The sequence below is a fragment of the Chiloscyllium punctatum genome, chromosome 42 (assembly GCF_047496795.1).
Source record: "Chiloscyllium punctatum isolate Juve2018m chromosome 42, sChiPun1.3, whole genome shotgun sequence".
Classification (NCBI taxonomy): Eukaryota; Metazoa; Chordata; class Chondrichthyes; order Orectolobiformes; family Hemiscylliidae; genus Chiloscyllium; species Chiloscyllium punctatum.
In genome coordinates this window covers 66,070,528-66,089,138 of record NC_092780.1, presented here as the reverse complement: position 1 = coordinate 66,089,138, position 18,611 = coordinate 66,070,528, and the positions used below count along the sequence as shown (strand labels likewise).

Below are 18,611 nucleotides of genomic sequence, written 5' to 3'. Positions count from 1 at the left end.
GGACACATTTGAATTTTAAAAAAATCTCTCTCAGCCCCATAAACTTCCTTTGACTTGAACACGAGTAATTTCTATATAATTCACTTTCTCTACCAGTTCGATCAAAGGACTTGGACTTGGGTAATAATTAGGAAACTATTGCAACTTGAGGCCCTGCGAGAAAACAGCAACATACTTTTCTCCAACACCTTCTGTGCTTATATGAAATGTGCACAGTAACCAGGTTCACTAACTGGCTTTTTGAAAGTACTTTTTCTGTGAACTCTGACCGGACACCAGGAGAAAATTTGCCCAAAACCAAGTTTTCAAGTATTGGAAATAGCAACATGCATTTCAAATCTCAATTACTTTTCAACTGCAGCTTCTTTTTGCATTAAACTTCACAGGTATCAAAGTTGCACTTTTAAAAACTAAAACTTGATCTCACTCACCCCCCCCCCTCCCCACCTCCCTGGCCTCATTGATTGCCTGGGTGATAACTTATTAAAAGTCCAAATGATCTTTTGGCTCACATCTATTTTCCTGGCGAATGTCACCAACATTTGGGCATAGCCAAACTTAGTAGCAGCCCCCAGGAAATAGCATGCAGCATTCCAGTTGCACCTCAGACGTTTGCTGAGCCAAACCTACACACATGGGGGTATAGCAATATAGTGACTACATTAGTAGAATAGTAATAAAAATGACCAAAAGACAACACTTCAAATTTCATCATTTCTAATACTGTGAATTTAAAAGTTTAACTATCGCTGGAAAAATACATTTTGCCAAGGCTTTTTCATCTTGCATTCATCAGGACAATTTTCAAGAACACCAGGTTAAGGGGAAAACTGCAAATGTGTATAGGGTATAAGCAGGCAGGGAAAGATTTAAACTCTGAATTTTGTGAAACAAGAGGTTCAGCTGAGCATGACTCAGATCTGATAACAATCTGATTACAATTAACAGTGGGGTGCTGGAGGCAAGGGTAATGGGTTAACAAGGTGGAAAAGCATTCATTATGTAGACGCTAAACAAAAGGAGGTAGCATTCAGTATGTAACATCAGTTCACAAGGTGAAAAGTATTCATTATGTGAAGTCAGTTATTCATAGTGTAACAGTAGATGGCTTAATCTTTGTTATTGATACTCGCTGATTGTAATGGTCACCCAATTAATATGTATGGTGCCTTATCTGGATGCTCTTCCATGTAAAATGACTCTTTAGTTCATTGAGAAACTGCTGTGCCAAAGAAGTCCATCAACTAATTTTCCTGTGCACATGGGGCAATCATTCTCTCCCCCTCCAGGGCCTGGAATAAGGATTAAGGAAGTAAAACTATACGGTGTCTCGGAGCATTTTGTTTCGCCTGAGGGGGTGAAAACGAGATGACAAAACCAACATTTATACTATTTGAGAGCAAAATGCAGATTGGTCAAGACAATGCCATGGAGAATACATCAGTTAAGGATGATGGACAAGTTAAATGACAGGCTCTGTTAAAATTTTAAACCAAAGAATGACTTGGATTCTCAGGGCACAGTGAATGGCTGTCACCAATTTTACCGAGTTGAAACAGGTAATGTGCATAGTTCCTACTACTTAAAAAAGTCAGGTCTCTGTGTGTTATTGTATATAACTTCTAGTATCCCACACTGTGAGCCTGACTGACAATCCTAAATCAGTTATCAGCATAATTCTTTGCTCATAATTATCTAATAAATATTGTATAATTGCACAATCTTATTTAGACTCTGACAGAGTGTTGCAGGTTTTACATGTCCGGGTTGTTAGATAAGGCGAGGTCCTTACTGAACCACCCAAATTGATGTACTGTTTTATACGATCTACCATCTTGGAGTTACAGGAACTATATACCCAGCATCTACCAAGGTTGATGAACTCAACAAGATAAGTGATAGCCATTTGATGGTACATTTTTTCAGGGCAAAACCTTGACAAATCAGATGGTTTATACTTTAAACACTGCCTTGTATCTAATTGTTGTAGGTATGTTTGCTGAGCTGGGAAGTAGGTTTGTAGGTAGATCGTCCCTTTTCTAGATGACGTCTTTTGTGCTGTGGAGGATCCTGTGAAGTGCTGCTGTACTTGGAATTTGTCGGTTGCAATTTATTTGGTCTTGTTCCCGGTTCCAGTCGTTTGTTGCAGTAGGCGATATATTGTGTCTATTGATGGATAGGTGACATGCCTCTAGGAGTTTTCTAACTGTCTTCTGTTTGGTTTTTCTATTATTGTTGTGTTATGGCAGTCAAATTTGTGGTCCTTGTTGTCTGTGTGCATAGATACTAGGGCTGCTGGTTGTGACGTTTAGTAGCTAGTTGATGTTCATGAGTGTGGATCGCGGGTTGTCTGCCTGTTTCTCCTATATAGTATTTTGCATTGTCCCTGCATGAAATCTTGTACACCATGTTTGTCCTACAGATGATGGGTATTGGGTCTTTTGTTCTGGTGAGTTGTTGTCTGAGCGTGGCTGTCTGTTTCTGGGCTGTCATGAATCCCAGTGGTCAGAGGGGTCTGGCGGTCAGTTCCAATAAGTTTTTTAATATCAGGTAGATCGATTAGTGTGTTGGGTCGTGGCATGTCCTCGTCGTGTTGTTTGTCTGCCAGACATTTGCAGATGAAGTTGCGGGTGTACCCATTCTTGGCCAATACTCTGTAGAGGTCATCATCGTCTTCTCTTCACAGATCAAGAGTGCTGCTGTGTGTTGTGGCCGTTTTGTACAGGGTCGTAATGCAGCTTCTCTATCTGGCTGTTGAATATGAAGTACGTCATCAAGCATAGGTCCAGTAGTTTGAGTATGCCGCCCTTGCTGATTGTTTCCCCCCCATGCTGTCTGTTCTCTTTGTCCAGGAGGTTGGCAATTGTTTCTCTGGCTAAGGTTCTAAGGCAATTGAGGTAAACAGCATCATTACATCGAATGAAACCATAGCTTCATCCTTTCTCTGTTTATTTCTTGGTACTGCAGAAATGCTGCATTAGGACCCTGTTCAAAAGGGCCACAACACACTGCAGCATTCCCAGTCTGCAAAGAGAAGAAGAAGAACACCTCGACAGAGTCTTTCTCAAAAAAGGATATTCCTGCAACTTCATCTGAAGATGTCTGGCAGACAAACAACATGACAAGGGCATGCCATGATCCAACACACTAATTACTTTCCCTGACATAAAAAAAGCCTCAGAAATGACAGCCAGACTCCTCTGACCACTCAGATTTATGACAGCCTGTAAACTGACAACCACTCTCAGACAACTCACTAGAACAAAAGACCCAAAACCCATCATGTGCAGCACGAATGTGATGTACAAGATTCCATGCAGGGACTGCACGAAACACTAGATAGGACAAACATGCTCAGACAACTAGTGATCTGCACTCATGAATATCAACTAGGTCCTAAACATCACTACCAGCTAGCCCTAGTATCTATACACACAGACCACAAGGATCACACATTCGACTGGGACAACACAACAATAATAGGTTAAGCCAAACAGAGGACAACCAGAGAAATCCTAGAAGCATGGCACTCATCCATCAATAAACACATTAACCCAGACCCTGTACGGCCACTGCAACAAACAACCAAAACCGGCAACTGGAAGCAACGGGAATGAAACCATCAATTCCAACACAGTATAACAGCCCTTCACAGGAGGCTCCACAGCCACCACTGAGGATGCCATCTAGAAAAGGGACAAAATGTCTGCAAACCAACTTCCCAGCTCGGCGAGTATACACACAACTGCAACCAGCACCCGAGCTACAAATCTTTACACAAACCTTCAAGCCTGGTATATAACTTTAAAACATTATTAACTGGTGCATTCTCCATGGAAACACCTCTACCAATTACAGAGCACTTGCCAACCAATCAGAAAGCTGCTATTCTACAGTACAAATGTTGGTTCTCTCTTTAAATTCATACTCTTCCGTATTATCCTAAGCGCAAGATGAAAAGGTGAGACAAGAGAGGTCTATTATTCAGCAATATTCAAGTTCTTTACTACCAAGTGAGTATTCAATTAATTAATTAAATCTGAAATAGAAAGCTATTGGTTATGGTAACTACAAAACAACCAAACTATCATAAAAACACATCTGTTTCACTTTGTCCTACTTGTAAGCTTCATAGGGTCAGAAAGAGGAGATCACATCTGGAGTGAGGCAGAGCCTGTGTGGAGTACATATTTCGGGGATTTTGAGCAGTGTGGAAAATCATTGAGGTGGTAAGGAGTCTTTTTTGTTACTTTTCTGTTCATGATTTGTAAGGTATTTTCAAAAAGGATAAAGTGAAACCCAGAATCAGAGGCACAGCTTAAAACGAAGAGTGACTCAGGAAAACCATAAGTTAATTGCATGCTAACAGCTGCTAATTTAACCATGATGTTACACTCCTATTGAAGGGGAGTAGGACAAATATTTTCAGGTTAAACACAAAGACCAGTAGGATTCTTTTTTAAATTAAGAAGCAAATAAAATAGAAATGCAGGGCCTGGTGATGTGTTGTTCTTTCACAATGTGGAACCCGGTGGACCTTCACTGTGGTTCATAATGACCACATCTGTAGCCAATCTGGTTGCTTGAAGAACTCCAGCCTGGAATTGATGAGCTGGAGACTGAGCTTGGAACATTGACACATCAGGGAGGGGAGAGTTACCTGGATACACTGTTTCAGGAGGGAATTATACCTTTTAGATTAACCAATTAAGATTGGGCAGTGATCAGGTATAGGTGGTGTGACTACAAGCAGGCACGTAGAGGGATCCAGGAGGTCGTGCTGAAAGAGCCTCAGCCTTTGAGCTTGTCTAACAAGTTTGAGATTCTTGCTCCGCTTGGACAAGAGCAGGGAGAAAAGAGAAAAGCAGTTGTAACTGGTGATGGTACTGTCAAGGGAATAGACACTGCTCTCTCTGGCCAGACTCAAGAGTCCCAAAGGCTGTGTTGCCAGCCTGGTACCCAGGTTCACGATCTCCTAGCTGGGCTACAGAGGGATGTGGAGTCGGTGGGGAAGATCCAGTTGTCGTGGTCCATTTAAGTACCAATGATATAGGTAGAAAGAGAGAAGAGGTTCTGCTGAGGAAACATGAGCAGCCACTAAATTAGAGCCAAATTAGAAAGCAGAACCAAAAGGTAACAATCTCTAGATTGCCCCCTGAGCTAATCAGAACAGGGCCAAAGTCTTAAAGAGGAAAACATGCGGCTCAAAGACTAGTGAGGGAAAGTTGGAATTCATGGGACACGAGCCCCATTATTGGGGAAGGACAGTTTTGTTCTGAAGGGACAGGCTGGATCTGAACCATGCCGGGACCATAATCCTGGCAAATCACATAACTAGTGTTGTGGACAGGGCTTCAAATTAAACTAGGGCAGTGGATTCACTTGCATGGAAAATTAGAAAGTCAAAGGTAAGGGAGAAGGTGGGATTGCAGGTTAGTGATGAGGTTAATTGTTATCAGAAATAAAACGTACAGAATGTGCGAATGTCAAATTGTACCAAGGAACCATAAACTGCAGGGAAGCTGAATAATAGAGCAACTTAAAGGCTTTGCATCTTGATGCAGTGAAGCATTCGGAGGGAAGTTGACAAACTGAAGGCACAAATTGACATGAATGAATATGATCTCATAGCCATTACAGAAGTACGATTAGGAGGATTAAAAATGGAAACTCAACACAAAAGGATATTTGACGTTTGGGAGAAGATTTGTAGCTCGGGTGCTCGTTGTTGTGGTTCTGTTCGCCGAGCTGGGAATTTGTCTTGCAAACGTTTCGTCCCCTGTCTAGGTGACATCCTCAGTGCTTGGGAGCCTCCTGTGAAGCGCTTCTGTGCTGTTTCCTCCGGCATTTATAGTGGCTTGTCTCTGCCGCTTCCGGTTGTCAGTTCGAGCTGTCCGCTGTCGTGGCCGGTATATTGGGTCCAGGTCGATGTGTTTATTGATAGAGTCTGTGGATGAGTGCCATGGGACTCATGGCACTCATCCACAGACTCTATCAATAAACACATCGACCTGGACCCAATATACCAGCCACTACAACGGACAGCTCGAACTGACAACCGGAAGCGGCAGAGACAGGCCACTATAAATGCCGGAGGAAACAGCACAGAAGCGCTTCACAGGAAGCTCCCAAGCACTGAGGATGTCACCTAGACAGGGGACGAAACGTTTGCAAGACAAATTCCCAGCTTGGCGAACAGAACCACAACAGGATATTTAACATTTTGGACAGACAGGATGCATGGAAAAGTGGTGGGGTAGCACTAATAAGAGATGAAGTAAGGTCAGTTGCAAGAGACAATCTAGTCTCACATGATGTAGTTCCACAGTTACACTGGCACCACCTTCCACCTGTTCCTCCGCTACATTGATGACTGTATCGGTGTCCCCTTGTGCTCCCACAAGAAGATTGAACAGTTAATCAACTTTACCAACAGCTTCCACCTCAACCTCAAATTCACCTGGACCATCTCGGAAACCTCCCTCCCCTTCTGAACCTCTCAATCACCGTCTCACCACAGACATATAAATACAAGCCCACCAACTCCCATAGCTACCTAGACGACACATCCTCCCACCCTACCTCCTGGAAAAACGCCATCCCTTATTCCCAATTCCTCCGCCTCCACCCCATCTGTTCCCAGGATGACTAATTCTACCTCAAAGTCCCAGATGGTCGCCTCCTTCCAAGATCACAAATTCCCTTCCCACGTGGTTGACGATGCGCATTTCTTCCACTTCATGCACCATCGCCCTTGATCCCTACCGTTCCCAATGCAACAAGGACAGAACCCCCCCCCATCCCACCAACCTCCACATACAACGCATTGTCCTCCGCCACCTTCAAACACCCTACTAGAGATATATTTCCCTCCCCACCCCTATCAGCATTCAGAAAAGATCACTCCCTCCAGGTTCACCTCCCCCCCACCCCGCCCCCCTCACCTTCATCCACCTATCGCTCTCTCAGCTACCCTGCTCCATACCCCACCCCCTCCCATTTATCTTTCAGCCCTGACCCACAAGCTTCATTCCTGATGAAAGGCTTATGCCTGAAACATCGATTCGCCTGCTCTTTGGATGCTGCCTGACCTGCTGTGCTTTTCCAGCATTAAACTCTCGACTCAGATAATGTAGAATCTATTTGGATGGATGTTAAAAAAAAACATGGATTGAAGACTAGAAGTAATTATGCAAATGAAATGTGTGAATTATGTTGCCGGTGCATTCAAAGAAAGGGAATTAATGGAATGCTTACAGGATGGCTTTTTGGAACAGCTTGTGATGGAGCCCACAAGGCAGCAGGCTATTCTGGACCTACTGCTCTGTAATGAGCCAGACTTTATAAAAGATCTTAAAGTAAGGGAACTCTTAGGAGGCAGCGATCATAATATGGTAGAGTTAAGTTTGCAGTTTGAAAGAGACAAGGCAAAATCAGATGTAATGGTGTTACAGTTAAATAAAGGTAATTAGAGGGGCATGAGAGAGGGACTGATGAAAATCGACTATAAGACAGTAGAGCAACAATGGCAGGAGTTTCTGGGTGTAATTGAGGACACAGTACAGAGGTGTGTGTGTGTGTGTGTCTGTGTGTGTGTGTATGGAGGGGGGGGGGGGGGGGGGCAGTGGGATGGGGAGGAATATGGCTGACAAAGGATGTCAGGAAATGTATCAAAGAAAAAGAGAGCCTATAAAGTGGCCAAGAGCACTTGGAAATCAGAAGATTGGGAAGACTACAAAAACAAAACAGAGGATAACAAAGAGAAATAAGGAAGGAGAGGATCAATATGAAGGCAAGCTAGCTAGCCAGTAATATTAGAAATTATAGTAGAAGTTCCTTCCAATACATAAGAAACAAACAAGAGGCAAAAGTAGAAACTGGGCCGCTCCAAGTTGATGCAGAAAGGCTAGTGACGGGAGATAAGGAAATACATGAAGAATTTACTAAGTACGTTGTGTCTGCCTTCACAGTGGAAGACATGAGTAATATCCCAACAATTAAGGAGAGTCAAGGCGCAGGTTTGAGTATGGTAGTGAAAAGGTCTAAAAATTGATAAATTTCCTGATCCCAATGGGCTACTTTCTAGAGTTCTGAGGGAGATGGCTGAGGAAATAGTGGAGGCTTTGGTTGTGATCTTTCAAAACTCACTGGAGTCAGGTAAAGTCCCAGATGATTGGAAAATCGCTGTTGTATCTCCCTTGTGCAAGGATCAAGACAAAAGATGGAAAATTATAGGCCGATTAGCCTAACCTCGGTTGTAGGTAAAATTCCAGAATCCATCGTGAAGGATGAGATTTCTAAATTCTTGGACGTACAGGGTCAGATTAGAATAAATCAGCACGAATTTAGTAAGGGGAGGTCAAGCCTGACAAACCTGTTAGAAATCTTTGAAGAGGTAGCAAGCAGGTTAGACCAGGGAAACTCAGTGCATGTTGTCTACCTGGACTTCCAAAAGACCTTTGAGAAGGTGCCTCACAGGAGGCTGCTGAATAAGGTGAGGGCCTATGGTATTAGAGGTGTGCTACTGGCATGGCTCGGGGATTGACTGTCTGATAGAAGGCAGAGAGTTGGGATAAAAGTTTCTTTTTCAGAATGGCAGCTGGTGACAAGTGATGTCCTGCAGGGTTCAGTGTTGGGGCCACAGCTGTTCACTTTATATATTAATGATCTGGATGAAGGGACTGGGGGCATTCTGATGAAGTTCGCTGATAATACGAAGTTAGGCGGACAGGCAGGTAGTTCCGTATTTAACTTTATTAAGAGCAATTACAATGAAATGAGGAAAGTTAGCTAAAGTGAACTGGGGGGATAGATTATCAGGAATGACATTAAACAAGCAGTGACAAACATGTAAGGAGATAATTCATGACTCTTGCAAAAATTAATCCCAGTAAGGATAAAATGATTATGAGAGAGATAAATCAGACATGTCTAATCAAGGAAGTTAAGGAGAGTATCAAATTGAAAGAAAAAACACAAAAGGAAGCCAAAGACACTGATAGCCCTTAACAAGAGCAAAATGATGAATAATATAAAACCAACAATAAGAGCTTTTTCAAAAGTACAAAAAAAACACAGGTCATAGTGAACATTGACGCTTCAGAAAAAGAATCTGGGGAGACAATTTTGAGAAACAAGGAAATGACTGAGGAGTTAAACAGATATTTTGCATTATCTTTATTGTGGAATGTATTTCAAATACCCTATTAATACTGAAGAATACTGGGAAGAAATTAAGTAGCATCACAGTAAGTACAAAAATCCCCTGGCCCTGATAGTTTGCATCCCAGGATCCTAAGAGTAGCTACACTGAGAGTTGATGCATTAGTTGTAACTTTCCAAAATTGTCGGATGTTGGAGAAGCACTAGAGGATTGGAATACTGCTCATGTGACCCCCATAGGTAACAATAGGCTAATTAGCTAAATATTTGTTGGAAACATTTTGGAATCAGTAAGTAAGGAAGTAATAGCAGCACATTTGAAAAATCATTATCTGATCAACCTTCATGAAAAGGAAATAGGGTCTGACTAATTTACTATTTTTGAGGCAGTCTCAACCACAGCAGATAGAGAGGATCCAGTAGATGTGTTGTATTGGTCTCCCAGAAGACATCTGACAAGCTACTTCACAAAAAGTTAAGTCATGAGATAACAGCCTGTGATAATGAATTACCATATTGGCTTGCATAGAGTATTGGCAATTGGGTAGAGAACTTGTGGAAATAAAGGGCTATTTTTCAGGTTGGCGACCTATGACAATGGGGTTCCACAGAGATCAGTGCTGGGACCACAACTACTTAGAGCAAAGAAGTGAATGTACTGTAGCCAAATTTGGAAAGGCATGTCACAAGGGGGATACAGTTTAAATTAGAGAAAAAAAGCAAACTGCTTGTAATCAGTAGCAAAAACAGAAATTTCTGGAAAAAGCTGGTCGAGCAGTATTTGTGGAGAGAAGGCAAAGTTAACATTTCGGGCCCAGTGACCCTGGGTAAACTGCACACAGTTTAATTTGGTTTTCTCTCCACAGATGCTGCCTGACCTGCTGAGCTTTCCAGTAATTTTTGATTTTGTTTCTGGTTTACAGAGAGATATTGAAATGTTAAGTGAATGGATAAAAAGTTGGCAAACGGAGTATAATGCGAGAAATGTGAAGTTGTTAATTTTGGAGGGGAGAACAAAAGAACAGTATTATTTAAAAGGAAAAAAACTACAAAGAACTGTAACACAAAGGGATATTAATTTTTTAAAAATTGATTCATGGGTTGAGGGCGTCACTGATTGGACCAGCATTTATTGCCCATCCCTAATTGCAGTTAAGAGTCAGCCACGTTGCTGTGGGTATGAAGTCACATGTAGGGCAGACCAAGTAAAGATGGCAATTTCCTTCCCTAAAGGACATGAGTGAACCAGATGGGTTTTTCAGACAATCGTTACTGGATTTATGGTCACAATCAGACTCTTAATTCCAGATTTCCTTTCTTGATTGAATTCAAATTCCACCATCTGCCGTGGTGGGATTCGGGCCTGGACCCCCAGAACATTATCGCATTATCGGAGTCTCTGGATTAACATTTCAGTGATAATACCACTAGGCCACCACATCCCCTTGAGTTATACGAAACAGAATCTCACACACAGATGCAACAGGTAATCAGGAAGGCTCACGGAATATTGGCCCTTATTTTAAGGGGATTGGAGTATAACAGTAGGGAGGTCCTCGTACAACTGTATAAGTTGCTGGTGAGACCACATACTTTCGGTTCCCTTATTTAAGGAAAGGTATTATTTCTTTGGAGGCAGGATCACCTTTGATATGAAGGGTTTATATTATGAGTAAAGGCTAAACAGGATGAGACTCTACTCAATGGAATTTAGAAGAATGAGAAGTGATCACATTGAAACATATAGGATTCTTTGGGGACTTCGAGGATGGTTTCCCTCATGGGAGAATCTAGAATCAGAGGGCATAGACTCAAAAGAAAGGGATGCCAAATTAAGATTGAAATGAGGAAGAATTTCTTCTCTCAAAGTTTTAAGTCTTGGGAACTCTTTGCCACAGAGAGATGTTTACATTGAAGGCTGAGAAAGATAGATTCTTGATCAGTTGGGGAATCAAGGGTTAGAATGAAAACGCACAAGGAATGTTTAAGCATAGATAAATCTCCTGGGCCAGATGGGATATAGCCTAGGTTAATACAGGAAGCAAGGGAAGTGGTTGCTGAGCCTCAGGCTATGATCTTTGCATCCTCACTGTCCTCATTGTCCACTGGAATAGTGCCAGATGATTGGAGGGTGGCAAATGTTATTCTCTTGATCAAGAAGGGAATCACAGACCAGTCAGTCTTACATCAGTGGTGGGCAAAATATTAGAGAGGATTCTGAAAGACAGCATTTATGATTACTTGGAAAACCATAGTTTGATTAGAGATGGTCAGTATGGCTTTGAGAGGGGTAGGTCATGCCTCACAAACCGTACTGAATTCTTTGAGGATGTGACAAAACACATTGATGAAGGTAGAGCAGTGGATGTGGCGTACATGGATTTCAGCAAGGTGTTCGATAAGGTTCCCCATTGTAGGTTCATTCATAAAGTAAGGAGGCATAGGAGACAGGCAAGTCTGTCTGTCTGTATACAGAATTAGCTGGCCCATAGAAGATGGAGGGTGGTGGTAGATGGAAAGTATTCAGCCTAGAGTTTGGTGACCAGTGGTGTTCTGCAGGGATCGGTTCTGGCACCTCTGCTTTTCGTGATTTTTATAAATGACTGGATGAGTAAGTGGAAGGATGGGTTAGTAAATTTGCCGATGACACAAAGATTGGTGAAGTTGTGGATAGCGTGGCGGTTTGTTGTAGGTTGCAACGGGACATTGACAGGATGCAGAACTGGGTTAATAAATGGCAGATGGAGTTTAACCTGTAACAGTGTGAAGTGATTCACTTTGGAAGGTCGAATTTGAATGCAGAATACAGGGTTAAAGACAGGATTCCTGGAAATGTGGAGGAACAGAGGGATCTTGGGATCCATGTCCATGGATCCCTCAAAGTTGCCACCCAAATTGATAGGGTTGTTAAGAAGGCGTATGGTATGTTGGCTTTCATTAACAGGGGGTTTGCGCTTAAGAGCCGCAATGCTATGCTGCAGCTCTATAGAGCCCTGGTTAGATCACACCTGGAATATTGTGCTCAGTTCTGGTCGCCTCATTATAGGAAGGATGTGGAAGCTTTAGAGACTGTGCAGAGGAGATTTACCACGTTGCTGCCTGGACTGGAGAAAGGTTGAGGGAGCTAGGGTTTTTCTCATTGGAGCGAAGGAGGATGAGTGGTGATTTGATAGAAGTGTACAAGATGTTGAGAGGCATGGACAGAGTAGATAGCGAGAGACTTTTTTCCCATGGCAGAAATGTCTATCACGAGGGGGCATCATTTTAAGGTAATAGGAGGGAGTTTTTAGGGAGATGTCGGAGGCAGGTTTGTTACACAGAGAGTGGTGGCTGTGTGGAATGCACTGCCGACAGTGGTAGTAGAGTCAGATACATCAGGGACATTTAAGTAACTCTTGAATAGGTACATGGAAGATAGTACAATGAAGGGCATGTAGGTTCATCTGATCTTAGAGTAGGATAAAAGGCCAGCACAACATCGAGTGCCAAAGGATCTGTACTGTGCTGTACTGTTCTATGCCATATTCGTCATGATTTTATTGAATGGTAGAGATGGCTTGAGGGCCCCAATGGCATACTCCTATTTCTATTTTTATGGGAAGAAATCGGCTGCCCTTATCTGGTCTGCTTTACATACAACCCCAAATCCAAAAGGGATAGAATCTTACCTAAAGATCAAATTAATCTGGGGCAGGCAATGTATTGCCAGTGATGTCCACAGCCCAGTAATGAATTCAGAAAAAATAAAATAAAGGAACCCTGCCCACAAAGATAAGGTTTTATTAACATTCATGCCACAAAGGCAAATGATTTAAGTTTTAGAATATTAAAACAATTTGTTGGTTAGTTTCTCTGAGTGGATAAAGGCATCAACTGGGATATTCCTCGACCACATAATCCCAGAGAGCCTTAGATCTGAGCGATGTTATCTACCCACAACAGTGGTAACTGAAAACAAGAATTGACTAAATGCCCTGGAATTACAGAAGGAAGAGAAATTATCTGGGGTCTGAGATTCAGAAGTTCAATCTGAAACATACAGAGATAATAAGAAATAAAAACAGAAAAGTGCTTAATAAACACTGGAGGACTAGCAGGAAAGAACTCAAACCAGCAATTATGAGGGAAAAATTGGACCATTAAATGTGGATTTAGGTTTGCTCGTTGAGCTGGAAGGTTTGTTTTCATGAAAAGACATTAGAGCAGAAATTCGGCCCATCGAGTCTGCGCTGCCATTGGATGATTGATTTTTCAACCCCATTTTCCTTTGATCCCCTTGGCAATCAAGAACTTATCGATCTGTTTTAAATATGCTCAATGACCTGGCCTCCACAACCTTCTGTGGATGAATTCCACGGATTCCCCACTCTCTGGCTCAAGACGTTTCTGCTTAACTCTGGTCTTCCCCTTACTCTAAGGCTTGCTCTCGGGTCCTAGTCTCTCCTACCAATGGAAACATCTTCCCCACGTCCACCCTGTCCAGGCCGTTCAGTATTCTGTAAGTTCCAGTCAGATCCCCCTAATCCTTCTGAACTCCGTCAAGTATAATCCCAGAGTCCTCAAACCTTCTTCATATGTTAAGCCTTTCATTCCTGGGATCATTCTTGTCAACCTGCTCTGGATCTGCTCCAGGGCCAATACATCTTTCCGGAGATATGAGGCCCAAAATTGCTCACAATGTTCTAAATGTGGTCTGACCAGAGCCTTATAAAGTCTCAGAAGTCCATCCCTGCTTTTACATTCTAGTCCTCTCAAAACGAATGACAACATTGTATCTGCCTTTCTAAAACCAATTCAACCTGCACGTTTATCTTAAGAAAAACCTGGACTAGGACTTTCCAAGTACCTTTGCACTTCAGACTTCTGAATTTTCTCCCCATTTAGAAAGTAGTCCATGCCTCTATTCTTCCTACCAAAGCACATGACCTCACACTTTCCCAAGTTGTATTTCATCTGCCCACTCTCCTAACCTGTCTAAACCTTTTTGCAGCCTCCCTATCTCATCAATATTACCTGCCCCTCCACTTTGAATCATTTGCAAACTTAGCCAGAGTGCTCTCAGTTCCTTTATCCAGATCATTAAGGTATAAAATGAAAAGTTATGATCCCAACACACAGCCTTGAGGAACACCACTTGTCACCAACTGCCATCCTGAGAAGGACCATTTTATCCCCACTCTCTGCCTTCTGCCAGACAACCAAACTTCTATCCTTGCTAGAACATGGCCTCTAACACATAGGCCCTTATCTTATTCAGCAGCCTCCTGTGCAGCACCTTACCAAAGGTCTTCTGGAAGTCCAGATAGATAACATCTCATAACCTGCTTGTTACCTCCTCAGAGAATTCTAACAGATTAAGGTTAATGTTAAGGTTGATAAATCCCAGGACCTAACAGAATCTACCTCAAAATACTGAGGGTGGCAACTGCTGGGGTCTTCTACAAAATCTTTGTATCCTCTTTTGTCACAGGAGGGTTCCCAGAGAACCCGCGAATAGACAACATTGTTCCTTTAAGAGGGGCAACAGGCATAATCTGGGAAATTACAGATTGATGAACCTTATGTCAGTGGCCAGGAAATTAATGGAGAAGATTCTCAGGGATAGGATTTTCTCACATTTGGAATTAATATGGACTTACTTGTGATAAGCAGCATGTCTTTATACAGGGAAGGTCTTGCCTCACAAACTTGATTGAGTTTTTTTAAGGAAGTGACAAAGATGATTGATGATGACAGAGTGGTAGATGTCATCCATATGGACTTCAATAAGGCCTTTGACAAGGTCCCTCATGGCAGGCTGATACAAAAGGTGAAGTCACACAGGATCCAGATGGTTACAGAACTGGATTTGACATAAAAGACAGAACAGTGGTGGAAGGGTGATTTTCTGACTGAAGGTCTGTGACTAGTGGTTTTCTACAGGGTAAGTGACTTGGAGGAGAAGGTAGGTGGCCTGATTAGTAAGATTGCAGATGGGATGGTGGCTGTGGTTAGCACTGCTGCCTCAAAGTCAGGGACCCAGGTTTGATTCCACCTTCAGGCAACTGTCTCTGTGGGGTCTGTACATTCTCTTCCTGCGGATGTTCCTGTTTCCTCCCACAGTCCAAAAGGTATGCAGATTAGGTGAATTAGCCATGGGAAATGCAGGGTTACACGGGTGGGTCTGGGTGAGATGTTCTTCGGAGGGTCGGTGTGGAATCGATAAGCTCTACACTATAGAGATTCTACAATTCTACGACACAAAGATTGAGGAACTGCAGGTAGTGTGGAAGATTGCCAGAGAATACAGCAGAATGCAGATCAGCTGGTGCCTTGAGTGGAAAAATGGCAAATGAGTTTAATCCAGACAAATAAGGGGCAATGTATTTTGGAAGATCGAATGCAGGATGAAAGTGTACAATAAATGGCAGAACCCTCAAGAGCATCACATACAGAGGGACCTGGGCATACAGGACAACAATTCCCAGATAGTGGCAACACAAGTGGATAAGGTGGTCAAGAAGGCATATTGCAAGATTGTCTTCATTGGCTGGGGCACAGAATATAAAAATTGGCAAGTCAAGTTGCAGCTGCATACGACTTCAGTTCAGTCACATTTGGAATTCTGTGTTCAATTCCGATTGCCACACTACTAGAATGACATGGAGGCTTTGGAAAGGGTATAGAAACGGTTTGCCAGGACATTGCTGGCAAATTGGAGGGTGTTGGAGAAGAGATTTGACACATCTGGTCTATTTTCACTGAAGTGTCATAGGATGAGGGGTGACCTAAGAAGTTTACAAAATTATGAGAGACATGGATAGTTGGAGCCTTTTCCCTTTTATCTTAGCCTGCTGGACACACTTCCCTCATTCCTGAAGAAGGGCTTATGCCCGAAATGTCGATTCTCCTGTTCATTGGATGCTGCCTGACCTGCTATGCTTTTCCAGCAACACATTTTCAGCTCTGATCTCCAGCATCTGCAGTCCTCACTTTCTCCTAGAAATGTCAAATACCATGGTACATAGGCTTAAAGTAAAAAAGGGTAAGTTTAAAGGAGATGTGGGAGGCAAGTTTTATTTTTGTTTTTACAGAGGGTGGCAAGTGTCTGGAATATACTGCCAAAGGAAACGGTGGAGATTGATACAATAACAATGTTTAAAAGGCAACTTGATAAGTACACATATAGGCAGAGAAGAGAGGTCTATAGACAATGTAGAGGCAAAGGACTAGTTTAAAAAGGCATCATGTGTTGGCACAATCTTGAGTATTTCACACTCCACCTGCAACAGCTTCGCTACATTCCCGTAAAATGTCTATATATAGTCAATGTTAGAATGAAACAATTCAGGTAAGAGCTCAAAAAGCTCTTGGAGTTTGAAACTGGATGATGAGTTACACATGATCGAAATGGTCCAGACTCAACTGTTTACTTTGAATGAAGAAACCTTTATAGAGCAAGGGCCCGTTTGTGAATAGTTCTGCCTTCTTTTACCTGGTCTAAGACAGGGACATACATTGTCTTTAAAAATATATATGCAGACATATATCTAAGTTTTAAAGGGAGGTTTAGAAAACGGAATTTGAATTTTGCTGTTCCAGGCACTCATGCTTGAAATGGGACTACCTAGCTCACAGACATATGACACCCATACGTTAGAAATAGTCACAACAACATAACCAGTGAGGTATATGGCAAAGCAACGTTAAAGTATCCAATTCCCAGACTTTGCCTGCAGGTTTTATAACATTTTAGAAGTCATTTCAAAACTTAGTTGAAGATCTAATCTTGCTCAAATATTGGCAGCACCACCAAAAATCAAGATTCCAATTTGTTAGTCTAAACCCATAATGCACTCCAAACATTAACTTGTTTGGAAATAGATCTAATATGGTTAAAGAAATAAACCCTGGCTTCTGGGTTTCCATAAATGTTTCTACAAATTCTGTAGTGACACGGCCTATTTTTATTGCATCACCTAAACTGTAGGAGCTCGTTAACATTTTTTCCAACTGTTGAAGGTCTGGTACTCACCAACAGAGAGGTGCCTGCCCCGTGACTCTGGTGGCTGAGGGATGGTGCTGAGGATGTCGCCCACTGACTGAGAAGCCTTAATGCGGAGTTGCTTCGTAACGGTTGAAGAAGCTGGTGACGTCTAAGATTTGGATAAAAATAATTAAATATGCACATGATTTCCAGTCTACAGTAATGATAATGGCAGCAGCATCAAATTACTTCAGGCCCCTGAGCCAATTTCTTTGGGTCACTCTGGTTGCTGGAGCTCCGGTTGGAGACCAGCCAATAGAAGTGTGTACTGTGGAAAACTGGAATAAAACAACGTGCAACTAGTCTTGTCCTCATTCCTCTCTTCTGACCCATAAAGGCAAATAACAGTTAAAATCACACTTGTTACTCTCGAGCAAGGGGGTGGATCGATTTAGGGCAGCAGCAATCAACTGGATCATGTCAAAAACGATCAGACAACTTGGTTGAGTTTTAATGACAAACCAATAACTTCAGGAACATTTTAGCGTAGATCTGATTTTTATTTTCACAATTTAGAAAAAGAAAAGCTTCAAGAGGGCAGTACGATGGCTCAGTGGTTAGCACTGCTGCCTCACAGCGTCAGGGACCCAGGTTCGATTCCAGCCTTGGGTGACTGTCTGTACGGAGTTTGCACATTCTCCCAGTGTCTGCATGGGTTTCTTCCGGTGCTCCGGTTTCCTCCCACGATCCAAAGATGTGCAGGTCAGGTGAATTGGCCAAGCTAAATTGCCCAAAGAGTTAGGTGCATTAGTCAGAGGGAAATGGGTCTGGGTGGGTTACTCTTCGGAGGGGCGGTGTGGACAGGTTGGGCTGAAGGGCCTGTTTCTTCACTGTAAGGAATCTAATCTAATCTAAATTCTGAAGCTGATCTATGAACATGGTTATGGTTCCAAAAGATAACCAGGATACTACCAAACTGTATGATACCATTTGGTTGTTTGGCCTGCTAACAACGTGAATGGTGAGATCTCAGAATCACAGAAGTGTTGTGTGCACACAGAGGCTATTTAGCTCATTGTGACTGCACCAGATATCCAACAAGTATTATGATTTAATGGCACATTCTTACACATTGTACTTAAATATCTTTGGATGGTGCAATTCAGCTGGTACTTGTGAAACTACAGCTATTAGATTCAGAAGAGAGGACATCAGATTGGAAAAACAAAATACTATAAGATGCAGTAGATATGGAAACACTAAATGCTTTCACTTTTGAAAATTATGAGCATGCCTCTGGTGAAAATGTTTTTTCTAAATGAATTGAGATCCTAATCACAATACCCAAAAATCTGGATAACCTGCTGAATGCTGCAATTGAACGAGAACCTTATTTCGATGATAGCTTAATTTCTTGTTTCACAATCAGTATAAAATGACCACCTGCAGTTATTACATTTAATATTTGTGTTGTGCATTACTG

General features: G+C 42.3%; 1 protein-coding gene across 1 annotated transcript in view; it reads right to left on the bottom strand.

The window, feature by feature from the left end:
* map3k3 (mitogen-activated protein kinase kinase kinase 3) overlaps positions 1 to 18,611 on the bottom strand; it is a 150,644-nt gene that overhangs the window by 68,967 nt on the left and 63,066 nt on the right. Inside the window, exon 7 of the mRNA XM_072561046.1 lies at positions 17,177 to 17,297. Within this exon, the coding sequence (XP_072417147.1) occupies positions 17,177 to 17,297 (121 nt within the window). The remainder of the gene's footprint in view (positions 1 to 17,176; positions 17,298 to 18,611) is intronic.